Raw genomic sequence first — 21915 nt, forward strand, 5'->3', positions numbered from 1 at the left:
TAAATATTTAAAAAAATAAATGTCATTAATAAACTTATAATAATATACATTATGAGCAGTGAATTATATTGTATGAAAGACGGTTGTCCATCTGTTGTACTACATGTATATGATAACAGTAAAATTGTATAAGCGTTAAGTAGTGTCCACTTGTGCCTATGTAGATGAGGACACTGCTAAAATTCCACACACACAATGAAAGATAGGACTGTCCAGTGTGGTCCAGTGGATACATTGACTGGACCACGTAGCGGTTGGTACAGAAACGTGTCCGAAAACACACAAATGGTTACAAAACTGTTATGGACACACACAAAACGTGTCTGCACCCCATATGCACAAGTGAACACGCTACTTATGCGTCCATAAAACTTAATGGAATGGAAATTAATATTTGTTTAGCAACACACTATTGTATGCCATAAACATTTATCTGGAATACAAGAAAAGTAAGATGCTGCCGCCAAAGGGAATTCCTTGAAAGGAATAACAAACCTATTGACACTGCACATTTTCTATCACAGCACTGCTCTTAAAGATGATAAGGCCTATAGCAGTAATATTTGCAAAGCCATTAATGAATTACATACCTCTTTTGTTTTGCATAATTTTGGCCCACTACAAACATGGGGGGATTTACCAAAATTAATAATTTAAGTAAAAACGTTTTAACAATCACATTGCTGCCACAGCCAAATTTATTTGATACTTCCTAATAACTAGGTTCAATGGCCTGTACTGTGTACAATACAAATGACGTGAGTGCTCCCTGGTATTACAAAATGCTTCATTTAATTTTATCTTAAATTTCTTTGACAAGAAATAGTGACTATGATTAGCATGTCAAAACCAATGTACGGTACTGATGCAGTACTGAGCCCCATTCCACGAAGCGATCTTAGACCTAAGATCACCTTAACTGCACAGCTAACATACGCACTTAAGGTGATCTTAGCCCTAAGATCGTTTTGTGGAACGAGGCCCTGGTCATTTTTGAAACCTGAAGCACAAATATACATGTAGCTACTCTCTATTAGAATGGGATGATGCGTCTTCTTATTTTACATTCTGTACTAAACAAGTATTTCTCTCTTCTGCTATAACAAAAACAGAATAAATGTTCTGATTGTAAGATTTGTCATTACTAACTGTGAAGGCACAAAATGTGAAGCTTTGCATAATGTTAAGCAGTGTATGTTCATTTCTCATTCTTCTATTAGTGAGCACAATATATTGAGCATCCCACATTAAAAACAATTGCTATAAATCATGTAGATTTAAAAAAAACATGTATGCACATACACATTCCCAGGGCTGGCTCTGGGTTAATGCAAAGTTTCATCAAATTGTCTATTAAACTTCAAAAATGGTAGAAAACCAGTTATTTTCTAATAAAATGTAGTAAAATTATTTCGCCAACTTAAAATAAAATTCGCCAATTGTTTTTAAAATTCGCAATTGACGAATTTAGCAACTGCCAGAGCTAGCCCTGATTCCTGATTTCTTTATATAATACAGCATTAAGAAAACATTATGGTATGTATGGTACTGAAAAAATAATCTGACAATTTACTGAACTACATCAAAAAACAACAGACAGCAATTAAACATGTAACATGACATAATTTACTGGATAAATCTCAACTTGGGGATTAAGCCTACAATTGAACTATGCTTGATAATGAAAATAAACTTTTTTTTTAAAAAGAAGAGTAATTTAAAAATAATAAATTAATGACAAAACATTTTTTTCTGCGGAATTCTAGACAATCTTTTCTAAATTGCAAATACATGTATCTGATATACCTCCGACTGTGAAGGAAGGAAATGTTTTATTTAACGACGCACTCAACACATTTTATTTACGGTTATATGGCATCAGTCCAACTGTGAAAGGCTGTTTGTGGTGTTAGCCATGTACAGTCACAGACATGTAATGGAATCTGGAGTCTTGTCAATATTGTTTAACTTTTATTGCACAACTGTTATATCATTTAACAAAAACTATATATAATGCTGTACATGGGACCATCTTTACAATACAAGGCTACGATTCCAAGCTTATTATACCCAGTGTTCTCCAACTACATAATCAGGTTGGGGCCCCACCATGCTGGCTAGAGACTTTTGAAGCTATCTTAGCACTAGAAATTGTAAAACTATCGTAGGCTATAATGTCACTACAGCACACGCCATAGTGACGTCATAGCTACAATACATTTACAATTTCGTAGAGCTAAGATAGCTTAAAAAATATGGGCCCTGGTTTTATTAAGCACCATACTTGGTGATTTTAAAAAGCATGTCTGGCATGCTGAATATGATCCTGCTAAAGTTGCCAAATATGTTGTATCTCTTCAAGCTGTCAACTTTTCTCACATAATTACAATCAATTTGTCTCCCAGACACCAGGAAATCACATCTACAAGACTAAGTAAGCCTTTAAAAATTCTCCTTGTAAAGCGTGCATATAAGCACAAAAATCGACCGAAATAAAAATTCTAAACAAACCACACATAAAAGTACATACTGTATATCTTATTCATTATGACCAACAGTGAACACAACAATAATAAACATATGCAAATCTAAAAAGCATAAAATACACTGTTAATACTTGCATTTTAAAAACATCCAACATATTAAATTATAACAAAGGAACATAATATCCAAACATTTGAAAATCAAAACATAAAAGATTTTGGTCCTGTTGAAAATACATGCTGTAGATTAGAGGAATCAATAATCTATTCTAATGTGATATTAGACCTGATACACACAGTGTTCCACAATAATAATTACCACATAGAAAGGTGTCTAATTTATTTTTTAAACACTAGGATTTAAATCATCATTTATTAATTTTTTAAATTTTGATTACCAGAATAAACTTGCAAATCCAAGAATTAGTCTTTATTTTGTCTGACCGAGACAAACTATGAATTTGGCTTCAGACAGACAAAAATAAGAATCACCTAATTGTTCTTAACAATATTCTTTAATAAAGTTTAAAAGTTGACCCAGCATTTATTTCTAAAACAGAAAACAAATCTCTATGTGCGATGTCTACAGTGTGTGCAATTTCTCAAATAACAAGAAGTAAATCTACATGTTTTTCAAGCCCTGCAACTTGAACACCCAGCCCCACTGACAGGGCATCTTGTTGAATGGGATTGGTGGAATCTTGATCACCATGCCCGAGTACTGTCCGGGTTTGAAGCCAAACTCGCCTGTGTATCCAAGGAGGCTAACAGTCGTGTGCTGGTTGTCGGGCTCAGGCGAACCCAGGACCAGGTTCTCTCCTGTCGGCCAGCTCAGAACAATAGCATACACATCAGTTCCCGTTGCAGACTTCTTAGATGTATACCTAGAAATCAAGATAAACGTTAAAATTTGAAATTTCTGGATACATTTCAAAACATGCAGTCTATCCAAGCCATATCTATCCTAAAATAACCAAGGGAAGGGAGGTGCATGAAAAAAAGAAAGAAATTTTTAAACTAAAAAGGATACTTTTTTGTATTATGGTAAAAGATTTCTTGCTGCTAATGTAAAAATGTTTACTCCAAAAACTATGTGTTAGCATTATTAAGTGTTTGATATTAAATAAAACAAACTTTAATAGAAATTTAGTCACTAAGGAATAACTTCAGATCTGTATTGTGAACTTGATAACACTGAGAAATACTATCTACCCGGCAACTGACCATGGTCAAACATTTCAAATTGTTCAGTGACCAAACTGAAAGAAGAGAACTGCACTCTTTCTGTATGTAGCCTTGATCCTACCATTAACTTTCTTTTTAAATTTTGTACGAGATACAGACTTTTATTCTTGGTATGAGATACAGACTTTTATTCTTGGTACGAGATACAGACTTTTATTCTTGGTATGAGATGCAGACTTTTATTCTTGGTATGAGATGCAGACTTTCATTCTTGGTACGAGATACAGACTTTTATTCTTGGGACGGAATACAGACTTTTATTCTTGGTATGAGATACAGACTTTTATTCTTGGTACGAGATACAGACTTTTATTCTTGGGACGGAATACAGACTTTTATTCTTGGTATGAGATACAGACTTTTATTCTTGGTATGAGATACAGACTTTTATTCTAAATTTGAAACACACTTACCTATGATATTCATATTTTTGTAGACCTCTTTAAACTGTATTTTAATTTAACTTTTGAATTTTTATATTTATATTTATTTTTTGTATTACTTTAGCTATTGCATTTTCAGTGCTGGGGTGTTGTTAGCAATCATTCCATCCATCAGTCAGTTTTCTTTACCATGGAACATTTTGTTCAGTGTTAAAATCGCAATTTGCTAAGCAAGAAACAGAATTTTAAAACATTAAACAGTAGTTACTAATCATTTTTCAATTTCAGCCTAGAAATGTTGCTAATAAAAATTTTTGAAAACAAAATGTTCCCTGTTCACTGTCCCTTAATCTTTCCAAGTAAGAAATAAATTTGAAAACTGCCTTACCATACTCCAGGGGTCGTGGTGTCATTCTGATATATCCATGGCCTTGTGCTATAAATAGCTTCTCCATTGACCTTCAGCCACTGTCCCATCTGCAGCATTCGCTCCTGGAAGATTGGTGTGATTCGGCCGTCGGATGTTGGTCCAGCATTGATCAACACATTGCCACCACAGCTAAAACAATAAAAAATCTTCAATAAACGAGTCGTATATAATAGCATTTTAAAGACAATTATTATGTTTCATTCTTTTTAGACACATTTGATTTTTTAACAGCTGGGGTGGAACGTAGCCCAGTGGTAAAGTGTTCCCTTGATGCACGGTCGGACTGGGATCGATCCCCGTCGATGGGCCCATTGGGCTATTTCTCGCTCCAGCCAGTGCATCACAACTGGTATATCAAAGGTTGTGGTATGTGTTATAAAATGTGTTGAATGCATCATTAAATAAAACATTTGCTCTATTTGTAACTGAACTGCTACTGGAGTATGGTGTCCAGTTTTGTAGGTAGAAGGCCTGTCTAATGTTTAATGAACTGTAGGTAGGAACCCCTTGGTAGATCCAGTGTGTTATTTCCCATTCCAGCCAAGAATGTGCTGCGTGCTGTCCTATAGGTGAGTAAGACACAAAATACACCAAACAGATCTGAGTCTGATGAGTGTATATTAATAGAATCTATCACTGTTTTGTAGTGTTTTGTAGGGCCAAGGTTTACAAAAACATTTTGTCCCGGGGGTTGGAATGGCCTTATCTACACTTCACAACTCACAACAGTGATTGATTTGTTTTTTTGCCCATTTAATTACAGTAACAAATTGTAAATTTTGTAAGCTAATGTTTGTTTATTCTAGAACAATTCATAAACATTTCACTCATTTAATCATATGCGAAAAAATAGTCCACATTATGCAACAACATAAACACCCGGTAACCATAAATATAAAATTAAAAATATTAATTTGTTTAAATATTTTTAAAACAATGATACAACGTGAAATGGAAACTTGGGGAATACGTAATTCAACAGAATTTTGAAAAAATATGAGTTATGACGTTAATCATTGTAAAACATGAGTTATGATGTCAATAGATGTAAAACATGAGTTATGACATCCGGCGTCTATAGAAATCATCTAGCACTAGGGTACTAGATAGATTTATCTAGCACCGTGCAATAGACAGATTTATCTAGCACCGTGCAATAGCTGGCTAATTCAGTCCAGTGGGCAAGAATTTGTCATCTGTTATCAATATATATATATATTAACTGCATTCATATCTTTAGATATATTTTCTTCTATAACATTATTCTACAACTGTTACAATAATTATGAGAATTGCACATTGATTAACATATGTCTTTCCTGTGATATATTAAGAAAACAGCTTCTTCCATTGTAATTGTAGTTTCTTAACTTTAACAACTGAAACAATTTAGTGCAGAAAATAGCAAGTATTACGAATCAACCTTTTAACCTAGATGAATACACATTTCGGTAATTTTCATAAATGCACGAAAAACTGTTCATGTGCAAGATTTTCATGACATTTTTTTTACAAGTTATCTGTGATCAAACCTGGCTCAAATAACATGACTACTAAATTGAAAGAATAACCTAAACGTCTACTGGCCGTTAATTAATTTTATATAAAGTATATTAATTTTAATATATAATAATTGCTGATTAAGCTCACACTTGTTACATGTAAGCCCACAATTTTTTGAAACCATAATAAAATATGATACTTGCCTAACAACTTCTGCAATCGTTGTGACAATTTCTTCTGGTGTTTGAAGATCTTCAGCATTTATTCTACGTCTGTATGTCCACGAACGTTTGTCAAATGTAGTTGCATCTTCAAATTTTTTCTTTTGTAAGGTTTCTGAGGGGAAAAAACAACCAATTTATGAATCTTTCAAGGGAGAAAGTAAAATACAATTATAAACCAAAGACACTGACAATGTAACCATCATTACTCCAAAATCTCTGCAAAGAGATATAAATAAAACTAGCAGGGTTTTTTAAAGACTGGTTTTCTGACTGTTATGAACACTACCAAAGAAGTAATCACAAAAAGAGACAAAATTCAAAAAGTTAATTTTGAAGTGGCCCAAAATGTACTGGTTAAATTGTCCAGCAACTGATTATTGTAGAAAATTCTGAACTTATTTAATTAATTGCATGCATGGTTTCTTTTAATTAGATATAAAATTTAAAATTTGACGAACAGAAACTTGATTTGTAATTCTTGTTTTTACTTTTGGAAGGAGATTTTATTTAATACTTCTAAATCATTAGTTAAAAGCTTTGAAGACACCAACCTGTAATTGCATACAAGTTTTTTTTATTTAGACATAAAATTTAAAAATAGTTAGACGAACAATACAAACTTGAAATGTAATTCTTGTTTTTATTTTTTAAACAAATTTCTATTAAATACTTCATTAATTAAAAGCTTTGAAGACACCAATCCTAGTCATTAGGTACATTTGTTGTAGCAGGACTAATCTAGCCAGTTAAACGGGACATTTTTAGGGCCAAATGTTAGCTCACATTGCAAAGTGTTAAAGGTACAGACCCTAGTTTCAGCCCATGAAAATGGACCCTAAGTTTAGTTAATCTACAAGGCTGCAACACATATTTGGAAAAGGATATAAGAGAGAGAAGCTAAAGTCTGTGATGTTTAAACAGGCAAATACTGTCTAATTATAGCAAGAGCTTGTCTCGATAACCATTACTTCTTAAACACACAAGCGTTTTTAGAATTAGAAACAATGCATTCCGTGGCATTATAAACACCAGCATGACCATAGATACTTAGATGTACAGAAAAGGATATTCTATACAGTAAAATATAAGTAGTGTTCAATTTCAGTTATCAGAAACAGCTTTAATAGTGAAAAAATGTGTTGTAGTGTTTAAAAACTAGTAGAAGTCAAAGATGTCATAATATTTTGAACCTAATGTGATATCAGAACCATACAGCAGGTATTATGACACCAATGTATTGTGTGTCACAGCTCACTTTGTTGATACATTATTTAACTTTTGTAAACAGCAATGCATGGCACGCTGTTTGCTGTTGACTGGTCAAGTTTTGCTTGTCATCAGTCAGATTAATTTCAGTCATGCCACAAAAATACTAATTATAATATAATGACACATTAATTGTAAGTTACTTATAAGACTACTATCTTTTTAAAGGAAATAATCAATTGTTTTGCTTAAAACTTTATTACCAAAAGTAGTAGTATTTGCTAATGAAATATTACAATTTGGACCAAATGTATAGATACAAATATTTCTAAAAATGACAGAACACTATGGAATATAACAATAAATGTTCACTTCACCCATTTTATCAAACTTTCCCACTTTTCATCTGGGAAGGCAGAAGTCACTTCCACTTTTTCAACCCCAATTAGTGCCTGGGCAGTGTAAAAATATTTTCTTCTATTACATCTTTTTCACCATCAAGTTAATTATTCAAAGCTTATTAATTTTGGCAAATCAAATGTCTTTCTTGTCATCCTGGTGTTTGTAATAGCTCCAAATGCATTTTATGCAAAACAGAAAATGAACATGACTTTGTATACACCTCAAAAGGTATGGTCACTGACTTTTAACAAACTAGCCAACTATTCTTGAAGAAATTTGTTTTGTTTAATGACACCACTAGAGCACATTGATAAACTGAAGCTGCTAGATTGCAGGTATGAAGTAATACAAACTTGGGTTGTATTTGTCATGACAGGTGTAGAATCCTCCATGCTTGCACATCGTGTTCTCTCCCCAACGGTCATTTGTCACAATGTAATCCTTAACTGGGCTATAAAAAAACAAATACAAAATTATTACATCAGGAAGTTCATTGAGGTTCAAAGTTGGACATTGTATAAGTACTTACGAAAACAGGGAAGGAAATGTTTTATTTAACGATGCACTCAACACATTTTATTTAAGGTTATATGGCATCTGGTTAAGGACCACACAGATATGTAAATCTAACCGATTTATTTAGTATATACAGTCATCTCCACTTATTTGCACATCGGTTTATAGCATAATTCGGTTAATCGACTATTTTCACCCAACACGGAACCATTTGCCCGTATAACACTACAAAACATCCGGTTAATTGCACAGACTACAGGCTATATATCGGTTATTTGCACATATAAATAACGTTGTTTTTTTTGTTTGTGCTAAATTAATGTCACAAATGACTGAGAAAGTCTATCAAACTTTGGCAAAAAAACTCAAATAAATCACCGATTAATCTGTTTTGTTTGAGCTCACTGTGTGGCAAGCCGACTGTAATCGCTGTTTACAGAGTCGACGTGTGACATGCAAATGAGATGGTGTGCACGTTACTACTGGTGAATCACAATACCCGACTACAAGATTTAAGAATGACATAAATAAGTTGAATAAACCTAAGACCTAATGTTTTGTTTGCAATATATTGCTGTTAATCAGAGGCCATCTCAATAACAGGTAACTCTCCGACTATTATTTTTAGAAGTACCGCCTGTGCGCTTGTACGCATGCGCACTCAACTATTGAGGCCCTATTCGATTGACGTGTTCAGGGCAATCATTGTTCTGTGTCAATTACGTTAACTTGTTAGTAATTAAAAGATTACAGATCAATCGTCCTAGGCGGTTATGTTTTTAATAAATGTGACCGAGAAAGGGTTGTTGTTCACTTATTCATTGATGCAGTGTACGCTCCATCTGTTAAACGCAAAAGAAACGATTTATCACTTGCTTCCCAGAAAATGTAGCGAAAAAAAAAAGACTGGTGGGGGAGGTCGTCAAAAAAACAAACATAACAAAGACCGTTATTTATGGATCGTCCCTAAGTTTCTGCTATATTGTTAGACACCAATCAGTCGGACCGCACCATGAAGGTCAGTCAATTGTGTTAGACCGGTCATGCATGCAATGCAGACTGCTGGAACTGATAACGACTCACTAGCCGAGCTTAACTTTAATTGCTTAACAATAGCAAAGTCATTATTTGGGGATCACAAATAATACCAAAGCTTGCCATATTTTTTGGGAGGGAAAGAACACCATACCAGAAAATTCATACAAGTTCACGTAATTCTATGGTAAGGCACATTCGGTCAATCAACAGCCCGGTAATTCCGGAAACTGACGTCATTTTGTAAACACGTGCACCGATGAAACGTGAACTTTTTGATGGTTCTGTTGTTTTAAGTTTATCTCATTAACTACATGGCTAATACACTTTGTGTACACTAGTGGATGGTCAGTATTTTTTTTTTAATGCACAAAGTTTGTGTTTTTAGAAAACGACGCCCAGTGACGGACGCTGTTGGGTTTTTTTTTTTAAAAATGATTTCTGGTCTGGCAGATTAAAACAAAAACGTCATGCTAATTATATATATATCGATCGATATATTTTTTTACATTTATATATATCCAACTGCATGTGACGTGTTAACTGTAATAGTTCCGGTATGAAGTACCGCATTATGCTAGACTGTCTCCCATGCCACTTTGTAGTTGGATGGCTGTTACAAAGTGAAAGTCGGTAATCTATGGTTAATCGACTAAGCCGGTTAATTGCACAAAATCGAGCAGCACCGAGGGTATGCAAATAAGCGGGTTTGACTGTATATATATATATATATATTTATTTTTAGAGAAACAGGTATTACAATTGAAGGAAGGAAGGAAATGTTTTATTTAACGATGCACTCAACACATTTTATTTAAGGTTAAGGACCACACATATATTGAGAGAGGAAACCCACTGTCGACACTTCATGGGCTACTCTTTTTCGATTAGCAGCAAGAGATCTTTTATATGCACCATCCCATAGACAGGATAGCATATACCACTGCCTTTGTGCACTGGCTGGAATGAGAAATAGCCCAATGGACCCACAGATGGGGATTGACCGCAGACCGACTGCGCATCAGCCAAGCCCTTTACTATTGGTCTGCGTTGCATCCCAGGGACTGGAAGAAGACATCTTACCTATCGTTGTAGAGCCAGGCGAGGAACTGTGTGGCGTTCCAGTACTGGTACGGTGCCATCCACTCTCCATCCGACCACAGCAGATCTGGTTTGTAGTTGTTTATCAGTTCATACAACTCGGGCATCGTCTTACTCTAGAAACAAAAAGAAGTTTTTTTGTTTAACGACACCACTAGAGCACATTGATTTATTAAACATCAGCTATTGGATGTCAAACACATGGTTAATTCGACATGTAGTCATAGAGAGGAAACCTGTTACATTTTTTTTCCCATTAGTAGCAAGGGATCTTTTATATGCACCATGCCACAGACAGGATAGCACGTGACATACCATGGCCTTTGATATACCAGTCGTGGTGCACTGGCTGGAACAAGAAATAGCCCAATGTGCCCACTAACGGGGATCGATCCCAAACCGACAGCGCATCAAGCGAGTGCTTTACCACTGGACAAAAAAGAGAAAAGAAAGTGTGTTTAATAATACTCCCAGCTCAGTGATTAATGCAGTATTTCCTAAAGTCCAGTGCCCCTTTGTTTTAATGTAGTGCCGGCCGGATTATAATTAAAATAATATTTCTTGCTATTTTACTGCCCAACACGATTTTCTAGAGCAAATTCTGTATGAATACTCAACAGTTTTATGTGGATTGAAATATATCCTACAACATACATATACATTTACATTTTTCTTCAGCTATTGTTAACTACCATCTACTGTCAGTGGTGCAGAAATGGAAAATATTTCACTAGCCCTCCGGACAAGAACCAAGTAAAACGTACTAGCCCGCCAGTATTTCTACTAGTCCGCCAGCCCATATATAGAACAATATATTGTTGTTTAACAATATTATAATATCCACTTCAAATGACAGATATAAATTTGACAAAAACATTATTAATGTCACTTGGTTGCCCAAGTAATTAACATCATATGGTAAACAAAATTAAGCCCAGACACACACACACACCCCAAACCTTGATTAACAAAACAATAATAAAAAAACTAAATTCTGGAAAAGACTAAGTTTTTCACATTTCTTCTCATTTATTCTCAATGCGGTAAATGTATTGTTTATTTCGTCATAACTGTGAACAGTTTGTTTGAATGGTTTGGAATTCTGGCACGGCCGATGCGGAGTTGCAGATTCGATGGGGGAGGGGGAGTTTATGGTTGTCAGAAAAAGGCAGATCGCCCGTCGGACTAGCAGTTGTATTTTTTAACTCGTCCGTCAGAATATTTACTCGCATTTAGCGAGCGGGCGAGTACTTTCTGCACCCCTGACTGTTTTGCAGACCTTTTGAACAGCTAGCAATAGCTAAAACAAGTTGTTTTCTGATTTATAGCTAATTTCTAATAAAACCTTATCAAAATTGTTTTAATAATGGCCGTACCCTAATAACACTTCATCAAAATTGTTTTACATGTAATAATGGTCTTACCCTAATACAATTTGATCAAAATTGTTTTAATAATGGTGTTACTTAAATATAATAATAAACTGTATCAAAATTATTTTAATAATGGCTGTATCTTAATAAAACTGTATCAAAATTGTTTTAATAATGACCATACTCAATAAAACCTGAGCCAAATTGTTTTAAAATGGCCTTACCCTAATAAAATTTTAACAAAACAGTTTTTACAATGGCTTTACCCAATGGCTTTGTTTAAGTTGATTGTCCCTTTAATGACCTTACTGTAACAAAAACCATATCAAAATTGATATAATGATGGCAGCCCTTACTCTCACAAAATCTTGCGTTGTAAAGTTGTTGGCCTGGTCCTGCAGAAAGAGTGGATTGATAAACTCAAACAGTGAATGGTAAGTTCCAAACTTCAGGGAGGTGTATTTACGTATAGCCGTAACAAGATCACCTGTGAGAAACAAAATTTAACATGAACTAGAAATGAAAAAGAAAGAAAACAAATGCACTAAAGCTTGAAACACAGGGTTCAGATTTTTAATAACACTCAGGTCTATGTAAATCGAAAGGTTAACTACTCATTCTTCAGCATAACTCTGTATGCATAGTTAAACACTTTCAATTAGGACCAATGTCTAATAATGGGCAATACATAAAATTTATTCAATATTGATTCACAATGAATCTGTAACTGTCAAATTGTTATAAATATATTCAATGTATAAACGTATGTTGTACATGGCAAATAATTCCTGACAGATTAATAGAAAAGATTTAAATTTTGTAAATCAAATACATGGACATGATAGAATCCAAGATGTACAAGTAACCTGCTATCAAAATGTAAACATCCAAGTTCCGGTAAGACTAGTAATGAACAAAAACTTGACTTACATAATATTATTAGTGATTATCAAATAGTATTACAGACCAAAAACATTTTACAATAAATTATTTAATGTGAACATACTTTCAATCTAGTCTATAAACATTATCCTGGTAATATACTAATAATCAAATTGCACCTACCAACCAAATCCCTCTTTGGTCCAACATCCACCGAATTCCAGTTCCAAGAATACTTGGTCTTCCAGTTGCAAAATCCCTCATGATGCTTCGTTGTTAAAACGACATATCTAAAATGGCACGCAAGACAAGAAAAATAAAATAACATACTTAATAGCTAGAGGAACAAGCATTCTGAGAGTATACTGATAAAGCAATACATGTCCCATGTCCAACAAATTTTCCTATCTCCTAAATTCAAGGACCATAACTTTGAAAAATGGGTAAATCACCATGAAAGTCAAACTTCATCTGTAACAACTGGCCTAGGTGGTGTCATGGTTATAAGCCATTGGACATAAGGCTGGTATAGATATAGGGTTCGCAGCCCAGTACCGGATCCCACCAAGAGCGAGTTTTAACGACTCACTAACTAAACACAAACAACTAACCCACTGTCCCGGACAGATAGCCCAGATAGCTGAGATGTGTGCCCAGGACAACGTGCTTGAACTTTATTTGGATATAAGCATGAAAATAAATTGAAATGCAATGAAAATTATCTGTAACAGTACATGATACAGCTATACACAAAATTTAAACTCAATTACTCATGGCATTGTGAAAAAAACATCTGAAAAAACTATATGTGGAACAGACAGACGGACATGAAACCTATATAAGTCCCCTTAGGTTGAACCGGTAGGAGACTATAAATGGATTTAACGTTTAGTTTTTACAAACATCTATGAACAAAGCATTTCATAGGTGTCAGAAGAAGATGTGTGTGTGTGTGTGTGTGTGTGTGTGTAGGGATGGGGGGGATGGGTGTGGGGGGGGGGGGGCAGTTACATTAATTTATGTTTCAAATGGAGAAGCCAATGCATAATCTTTATATTTATGGGGCCTCTCTCACTTCATATGCCTATACATATAGTTTTGATACTTCTTAGCTTGGTCACATGGGAAATGGGAGTTGGATTATTGGTGATACAATGTTCGTTACCTGGTAAAATACTAAATATTATACAAGTAACGAATGGGTACATTATGGTTAAAAAAAATACCACAAAATACACATGTACATGTATGTAAGTAGCTGTTATAGTTGGCAGTAAATTTTGAAAGACCAAAGATTAATCAGGATTTCCAGTATACTGGTGGCACCTAAGTCTGCGGATATTTTAAAGTTAAAATCTTTCTTTAAAAATATTTCATTATTTTTTGCATGATATAAGCACTACATATTGCAATTGTTAATAGGGTTAATCTATTCAGTGACTACATTTTATTCTTTATTTCCAAAAGGTTTTCATGAAGAAATTGTTTACAGAATGATACCAAATAAAAAACCTGGCAAGACTCGCAATAAGCGTTGCAGCTTTACAGATATCAGTGCTATTTGTGTAATACTCAGTGCATATCTTCTATGTACATCACACAAATGATTTACAATAGTTGTCAGCTCATCCTGAAATGATGTTGATCTTCCAACCCCATCAAAATCTTTGTAATAAAGATCTGTATAACTACAAGGGTTTCGTATACCATCTAGAGTACGACCTTCTGTGTTACGATGAAACTAACATATATTAGAAATGGTGACAGGGGCACATGTTTTGTGTGTTTGTGTGTGTGTGTGGGGGTTTGTGTGTGGTAATATACTCTTCAAAAAAAGTAGGGGAACCTGAAATATTAATGTTAATATCAACTATTAGACCGAACATACATTTTGACCACAGACATCCTAGTAAAGAACGTTTAGGTCTGTTTATCAACACACCAAAACACATTCCATAGTTTGCACATGCATCACGCAGTTGCCCCGTACAAGTGCGTGGGGTGTCATTCTCGATTTTGACAATTTCCAGGAAGGTCCATTAATCACTGTGGAACATTATTTCTGTCAATCTTTTCCAGGTCTGGCAGCAGAAGAAATATATAGAATATTTGCTCAACTTATAAAATGATTGCAAGACATCATAACTGACATATTCATTTTCCTAAAATGTTGTCTGTTAACACTGATTCTCGAGGACTCCATTTTGTAATTTGAATTAAAATATTTTTTATAAATTATTATAAGTACATGGTTTGTTGAACAACATACATGTTTTGATAAAACTAAAAATGTTAGTGTTGGAAAGTTTTTGCTGTAAGCTATACCACTAAACGTATCACTCACTGAAACAGGTTACATAGTTAACAATATATTTACTATTGAACTTCAATTTGAAGCATGCAGGGCTAACTCTGGCACTCGCCAAATTCGCCAATTGTGAATTTCTAAAAACTAAAACAAATGGCAAATTTTATTTTTATTTTGCGAAAAAATTGCATGTAATAATTGATATTTTGTTAAAAATAACCACATTTCTGCAAAAAAAATTTTTTATTAGATACGTTGGCATCTTCTCAAGCATGCTATAGATTTTGACGTATGTTCGGTAAACTTAGCTTCTTAGCGGCCAGTTTAGTGCTCATGTGAAGTGTAGAAATACTGATAAAACGGTAGGTATTTGAATAACAACCGTCTGCTTCTAAAAAAAAAAATTCATAAAATCCACTATAGCCATGAAATCAGTGATTAAAAAAATTCACTAGCCACAATTAAAAATTCACTAGCCCTACTTTACTTTAAGTTAATACAATTTTACTAAATAATAGTAATTATCAGATACATGTATGTCACTTAAAGACGAAGCTAGAGCTTAAAAACACTAACACTTGGGGGGATGGGGTGGGAGAAGGATATTACTACAGGGAACATTTTGTTTTCAAAATCATGATTAGCGATATTTCTAGGGAGTTGAAAATTGATTAGCAACTACTGTTTAATGTTGTAAAATTGTGTAGCGATTTCTAAAACTTGCGTAGCAAATTGTGACACAATACTGAATAAAATGTTACCTGTCATATTCTATTCAGTAGCTACATTTTATTATTTATTTCCAAAAGGTTTTCATGAAAAAATTGTTTGTCTTGCCATTCTGTACTTAAAGAACAGAATGATACCAAATAAAAAAAACTGGCAAGACTCGCAATAAACATTGAAGCTTTACAGATATCAGTGCTATTTGTGTAATACTCAGTGCATATCTTCTATGTGCATCACACAAATGATTTACAATAGTTGTCAGCTCATCCTGAAGATGATGTTGCTCTTCCATGCAACCACATCAAAATCTTTGTAATAAAGATCTGTAAAACTACAAGGGTTTCATATACCATCTGGAGTACGACCTCCTGTGTTACAATGAAACTAGCATATATTAGAAATGGTGACAGGGGCATATGTTTTGTGTGTTTGTGTGTGGGGGTTTGTGTGTGTGTGTGTGTATTTGTCTGTGGTAATATACTCTTCAAAAAAAGTAGAGGAACCTGAAATATTAATGTTAATATCAACTATTAGACCGAACATACATTTTGACCACAGGCATCCTAGTAAAGAACGTTTAGGTCTGTTTATCAACAAACCAAAACACATTCCATAGTTTGCACATGCATCATGCAGTTGCCCCGTACACGTGCGTGGGGTGTCATTCTCGATTTTGACAATTTCCAGGAAGGTTCATTATTAATCACTGTGGAACATTATTTCTGTGAATCTTTTCCAGGTCTGGCAGCAGAAGAAATATATAGAATATATTCATTTGCTCAACTAAGAGAACTTATAAAACTTATTGCAAGACATCATAATTGTTATATTCATTTTCCTAAAATGTCTGTTAATTAACATTGGTTCTTGAGGACTCCATTTTGTAATTTGAATTAAAATATTTTTTATAAATTATTATAAGTACATGGTTGGTTGAACAACATACATGTTTTGATAAAACTGCAAATGTTAGTGTTGGAAAGTTTTTGCTGTAAGCTATACCACTAAATGTATCACTCACTGAAACAGGTTACGTAGTTAACAATATATTTATTACTGAAGCATGCAGTTCTAACTCTGACACTCGCCAAATTCGCCAATTGCGAATTTCTAAAAACTAAAACAATCGACAAATTTTATTTTGCATGTAATAATGGATATTTTGTTAAAAATAACCACATTTCTGCAAAAAATTTATTTAATAGATACTTTGGCATCTTCTCAAGCATGCTATAGATTTTGATGTATGTTCGGTAAACTTAGCTTCTTAACGGCCAATTTAGTGCTCATGTGAAGTGTAGAAATACTGATAAAACGGTAGGTATTTGAATAACAACTGTCTGCTTCTAGAATTTTTATAAAATCCACTAGCCATGGGATCAGTGATTAAAAACATTTACTAGCCACAATTAAAAATTCATTAGCCCTACTTTACTTTAAGTTAATACAATTTTACTAAATAATAGTAATTATCAGATATGTCACTTAAAGACGAAGCTAGAGCTTAAAAACACTAACATTGGGGGGATGGGGTGGGAGGATATTCATACAGTGAACATTTTGCTTTCAAAATCATGATTAGCGATATTTCTAGTGAGTTGAACATTTATTAGCAACTAGCCTACTGTTTAATGTTGTAAAATTGTGTAGCGATTTCTGAAACTTGTGTAGTAAATTGCGACAATACTGAATAAAATGTTCACCATCATATTTACAAAATAGACTTCACTGCAACATTTGACCACAAACCTTTCACTAGCCGTCGGGCATGGCAATAGTAGTTATTTACTAGCCCAAAATTGAATATCACTAGCCATGAGTTGGGCTACCGTAATGTAGAAGCCCTGGTTTATAAATATTGACTTATGTCTTTGTTTCGAATTGAATAGAATTCAATAATTTATTGGAGTGTAAAATGGTGGTGTGCGCACCTGGATCGGCACCATTGATGATTGTAAATCTCACCTGGCACCAGGCGCTTCAAATAGTTTCGCCCACTCCACGGGATCGTAAAACTCTGCTGTGAACTGAGAAGCAAAGTCAACTTAAGTGAAGCCTGGGCGATAGTTTTTTCTCATGAAGAGAAGAACGTCCAGATTTTTCTCTCTCCACAGTTCAACAAACCACGCACTCAGGTAAGTTGGGACAGAAAATACTCCCCAGTACAGTATTTTTTGCTTCATCGTACCATGAAGCCTTCAGGAAGTGGCCTGGCTTGAGACTTGAGTCTAACGATTTCCAATTATAGGTTCATATTTAAGGGCTGAAAGTTAAAGGTGTGCGAAAACACAAAGCCCAAGCAGTATAAATCTGCCCCGGATTGGGTCCCTGGCCTCCAGGAGCCGAACCCAGGGGCGGACATGCTCGAAACCTTTGTGGTATATGAGCATGTAAAAATATTATCGCATCGCCAAGCAGTATGAAGAAACCGGCAGCAGACATTTTGCAAACAAATATCTTGTGACCAGGAAAAACAATCACGTGCACATTCGGAACACCTCGTATATTCCGATGATAGCTGAATTGTTCCTCGAGACACATTCGGAACACCTCGCCCATCTTCGTGGTGTTTTCGAAAAGCTGACTATACTAAAAATCATATATATATATATATATTCTTCAAAAGAAGAAACGCAAAACCACATTGTCGTAACATTTGGAGAATTGATTTAATTATTGAATGGTGAGTCCGATAATTACCAAATGTTGCAGGATTGTTCACAATTGACTCTAGTCCATTGTGAGTAAGTGATAGGACACACCACCAAGGTCAAGGTCATCAGGAGTCAATACCGGGTGTGGCCTCCGCGTGTGTTGACAACTGCCTGGCACCGCCTGCCCATTGAAGCAACCAGAGTACGGATGACGTCCCGGGGGATGGTGGCCCACTCGGCCTGCAAGGCTGCTGCCAGCTCGGGCAGGGTCTGGGGCTGTGGTTGTCGCTGTCGGAGGCGTCGGTCCAACTCGTCCCATAGATGCTCAATTGGGTTCAAATCCGGTGATATCGATGGCCAAGGAAGGACATTAATGTTGTTGTTCTGTAGGAAAGCCGTTGTGAGACGTGCTGTGTGAGGCCTGGCGTTGTCATGTTGGAACACTGCGTTGGCGTTGGCCATAACTGGAACGATGTGTGGCCGGAGGATCTGGTCAATGTAGCCCTGTGCATTCAGGTTGCCCTGCACGTGGACCAGGTCAGTTCTGCCAGTGTGTGAGATGGCTGGCCACACCATGACACTGCCCCCGCCGAATCTGTCCACTTCCTGCACGCAGTTTGCCGCATAACGTTCACCACGACGCCTATACACACCTGTCTCCATCGCAGTTGAGGCCATTGTCGATGAATCTGGCACCACTGCAGTCGGAGTCGACGGTGTTGTGGTGTTAAGATGACACCTCGAACTGGACGTCTGGCACGAATTCCTACCTCACGTAGGCGGTTCCGTACGGTCTGGTCGGATATCCTGCGCAAACCTGGTATTGCTGCGGCTGTGGAGGTGGCAGTAGTCAATCGTTCCCGAAGGTGGCGTACCCGGATGTAGCGGTCCTGTCCGGGGGTAGTGACCCGTGGTCGACCGGATCTAGGGAGGTCACGTGTTGATCCATGTTGCTGGTAACGGTCCCACAGTCTGGAGATGGTGCTTGGGGACACATGGAATGCCCTGGCAACGGCCGTTCTGGATTCGCCTGCGTTTAGTCGGCCGATGGCATTGTTTCTCTGCGGTTCACTGAGACGTGGCATGTCCTGGATTGTCAACTGTCGGCCAAATACAGAGGCCAGGCAAGCGAACACCCTGCACTTTTATACTGTCGGTGTTCATGTTGCACGTGCAGACAACGCACGTGCAGTGGTGACATGGTTTGCACGTGGCTGCGTTTTTGCGAATATTCACATTTTGGAACTTTATTGTACAGTAGCTGCGTTTTATTGAATGTAACCGTGGGAATGTGTTTGGGACATGCAATGACCTTATATTCACAAAGCATGAACCGGTAGGAAACATAAAATCGGAGTTATAACCCATTTGTACCCTTTTGCGTTTCTTTTTTTGAAGAGTATATAATCTCACCTTGCACCGGACGCTTCAAAGAGGTTCGCCCACTGCACAGGATCATAAAACTCTGCTGTGAACTGGGATGCAAAGTCGGCGTAAGTGAAGCCTGGACGATAATTGTTCTTCATAAAGTCAACAATTTCTGTGTTATTTTTTACCCAGTATTCAACAAACCACGCAGTCAGGTAACTAGGAACGGAAAACACTCCCCAGTGCAAAAAGATTCCTATCTTGGCTTCATCGTACCAGGAAGGAATAGGTCTCGAATCTAATGACTTCCAGTTAGGTTCATATCTGATGGCAGATATTTCGAGACTTGTTAAAACGCACACAGCAAGCCATAAACACACACCCGCAGTAGACATTTTCAGCAATCATATGACTGTATCTCACATGATGATGCAGCCTACATTGATCGGAGGTGACCATACTTCGATCCATAAAAGGGGCGGGCTGTAGATAACAAATAAACAAATCCCTGGGAAAGTGGCTGGCAATCGTTCAGGACCAGGACAGGACTTGTATATAATATAGTTGTTATGTCCACTGGCGTAACCATAGTTTTATACGGGGGGGGGGGGGGGGCATCTCAACAGTTGATTGGAGCGACTCTCATGGCGGCCACAGACGGTGTCGGCCCGGTTTCCCAAAAAACCTATTTTACATAGTACCGGATTTCCGAAATGCCAGGGATTTAAAAGTTCCGACTATCCGCAATCACTGTCCCTACTTCCCGACAAGCACAACCAGTCACGTGAATCTGCTCCCGTTAATGCGGTTAATCTGATTATATTGTCTTAGCGCATTTAAGTAGCGCATCGTTTGATCTTAGAATTCGATTATATTTTCCCAGCGCATGTTTTGATATTTAATTAGCGCATTTTTTAAATCTTAGATTCTGATGTTTTGATATTTAATTAGCGCATGTTTTGATCTTCGAATTGGATGATATTGTCTTAGCACATGTTTTGATCTTAGAATTGGATTAAACTGACACGGAGTTAATTTAATTAACCTAATCCCGTATATATTATGATGGTGACAAAAAAATACATAACCTGGGGGGGGCGGGATGGGGGGGGGGACGCCGTGGTAGGGTGCATATTTGGGTGCGGTAGGGCGTTGGCGGTTTTGGCCGGTAGGGAAGCCTGTTAGGAGGCCTCCCCCCCGGAACCCCCCCCCCCCCCCCCCCCCCCCCCGTGGAAATCCGGACTTACCGGAGTGGGCCTCCCGCCTGTTTGACCGCCGGATTGCCTGTGGCGCTGGGCTCCCCGCTTTACGAATCCTTTATCCTCCAGGGCCTAATTTAATAAAATAAAAATACATATATATATATATAAATATTATTAGTAACTAATTAATTATAGTATATACCCATTTGGAACTGCCCGATCGAAATTGTAATTAATTGCACCTACTAATTATATATTAAAATAATAGAATGTTATAAGGCTTTTTAATTATGGTGCTATTATTAATATGCGAGTAATAATATATAAATATGATAGGCCCCTATTTGTAACTGTTTTATTTTAATTATTTAAATTTTTAAGTGGTCATACCACATCAGGTAAAATTATCCCATGCACTCTTTTTATCCACCCCCCCCCCCCCCCTCCCGCCCCGGAATCGACAACTGGCGATGTCAGAGGCTGAGTCCGGGGTGGGCGTGCCTGAACCCTTGTCGATAGGGGCACGTAAATATAGTTGCCCGTTGCCCGTTCCATTCCATGACATAGCGATATGGCGAATATCCAAGTTCGTCTGACCTTCATTGAGAATATACGTGGTACTGAGCAACTGTACTTTCAGGGCTACAAATTTAGATCCAATAAGTCGCTTGGTGAGAAGACCTACTGGGAGTGCGTGGTACCCCACTGCACAGTTCGCGTGACCACTGCCAACAAGAATCTTCAGAATTATCCAGCACAGCAGCACAACCATGCACCCGTCCCCTTTCTGATGCTTGTTGACGCGTTTATGGCCAAACTTGTCAACCGGGCCAAGACAGAAACCACGCCGATTCCCAAGATATATGATGAT

The 21915-nt window shown here is 36.5% G+C and overlaps 1 protein-coding gene across 1 annotated transcript; it reads right to left on the bottom strand.

Moving 5' to 3' along the window:
- Nucleotides 1–1958: 1958 nt before the first annotated feature.
- On the bottom strand, nucleotides 1959–20274 carry LOC121379885 (alpha-L-fucosidase-like). The gene is made up of 8 exons (XM_041508550.1): nucleotides 19888–20274; nucleotides 12967–13073; nucleotides 12258–12388; nucleotides 10511–10644; nucleotides 8230–8327; nucleotides 6248–6380; nucleotides 4500–4670; nucleotides 1959–3367 (listed from the first exon to the last, which is right to left on the bottom strand). Exons 1-8 carry the CDS (start codon nucleotides 20235–20237, stop codon nucleotides 3106–3108), a joined length of 1386 nt encoding a protein of 461 aa, XP_041364484.1. The 5' UTR covers nucleotides 20238–20274; the 3' UTR covers nucleotides 1959–3105.
- Nucleotides 20275–21915: the final 1641 nt, after the last annotated feature.

This window comes from Gigantopelta aegis, chromosome 8 (genome assembly GCF_016097555.1).
Source record: "Gigantopelta aegis isolate Gae_Host chromosome 8, Gae_host_genome, whole genome shotgun sequence".
Lineage (NCBI taxonomy): Eukaryota > Metazoa > Mollusca > Gastropoda > Neomphalida > Peltospiridae > Gigantopelta > Gigantopelta aegis.

What these genes read in the sequence shown, in the direction of transcription:
- LOC121379885 (XM_041508550.1), bottom strand. Translation starts at nt 20,237, where the DNA reads ATGTCTACTGCGGGTGTGTGTTTATGGCTTGCTGTGTGCGTTTTAACA. An exon ending in TTTGAAGCGTCCGGTGCAAG is followed by an intron (nt 13,074 to 19,887) that starts GTGAGATTATAT and finishes GTGCCATTTTAG; the next exon opens with ATATGTCGTTTTAACAACGA. An exon ending in ACCACGACCCCTGGAGTATG is followed by an intron (nt 3,368 to 4,499) that starts GTAAGGCAGTTT and finishes CTTGATTTCTAG; the next exon opens with GTATACATCTAAGAAGTCTG.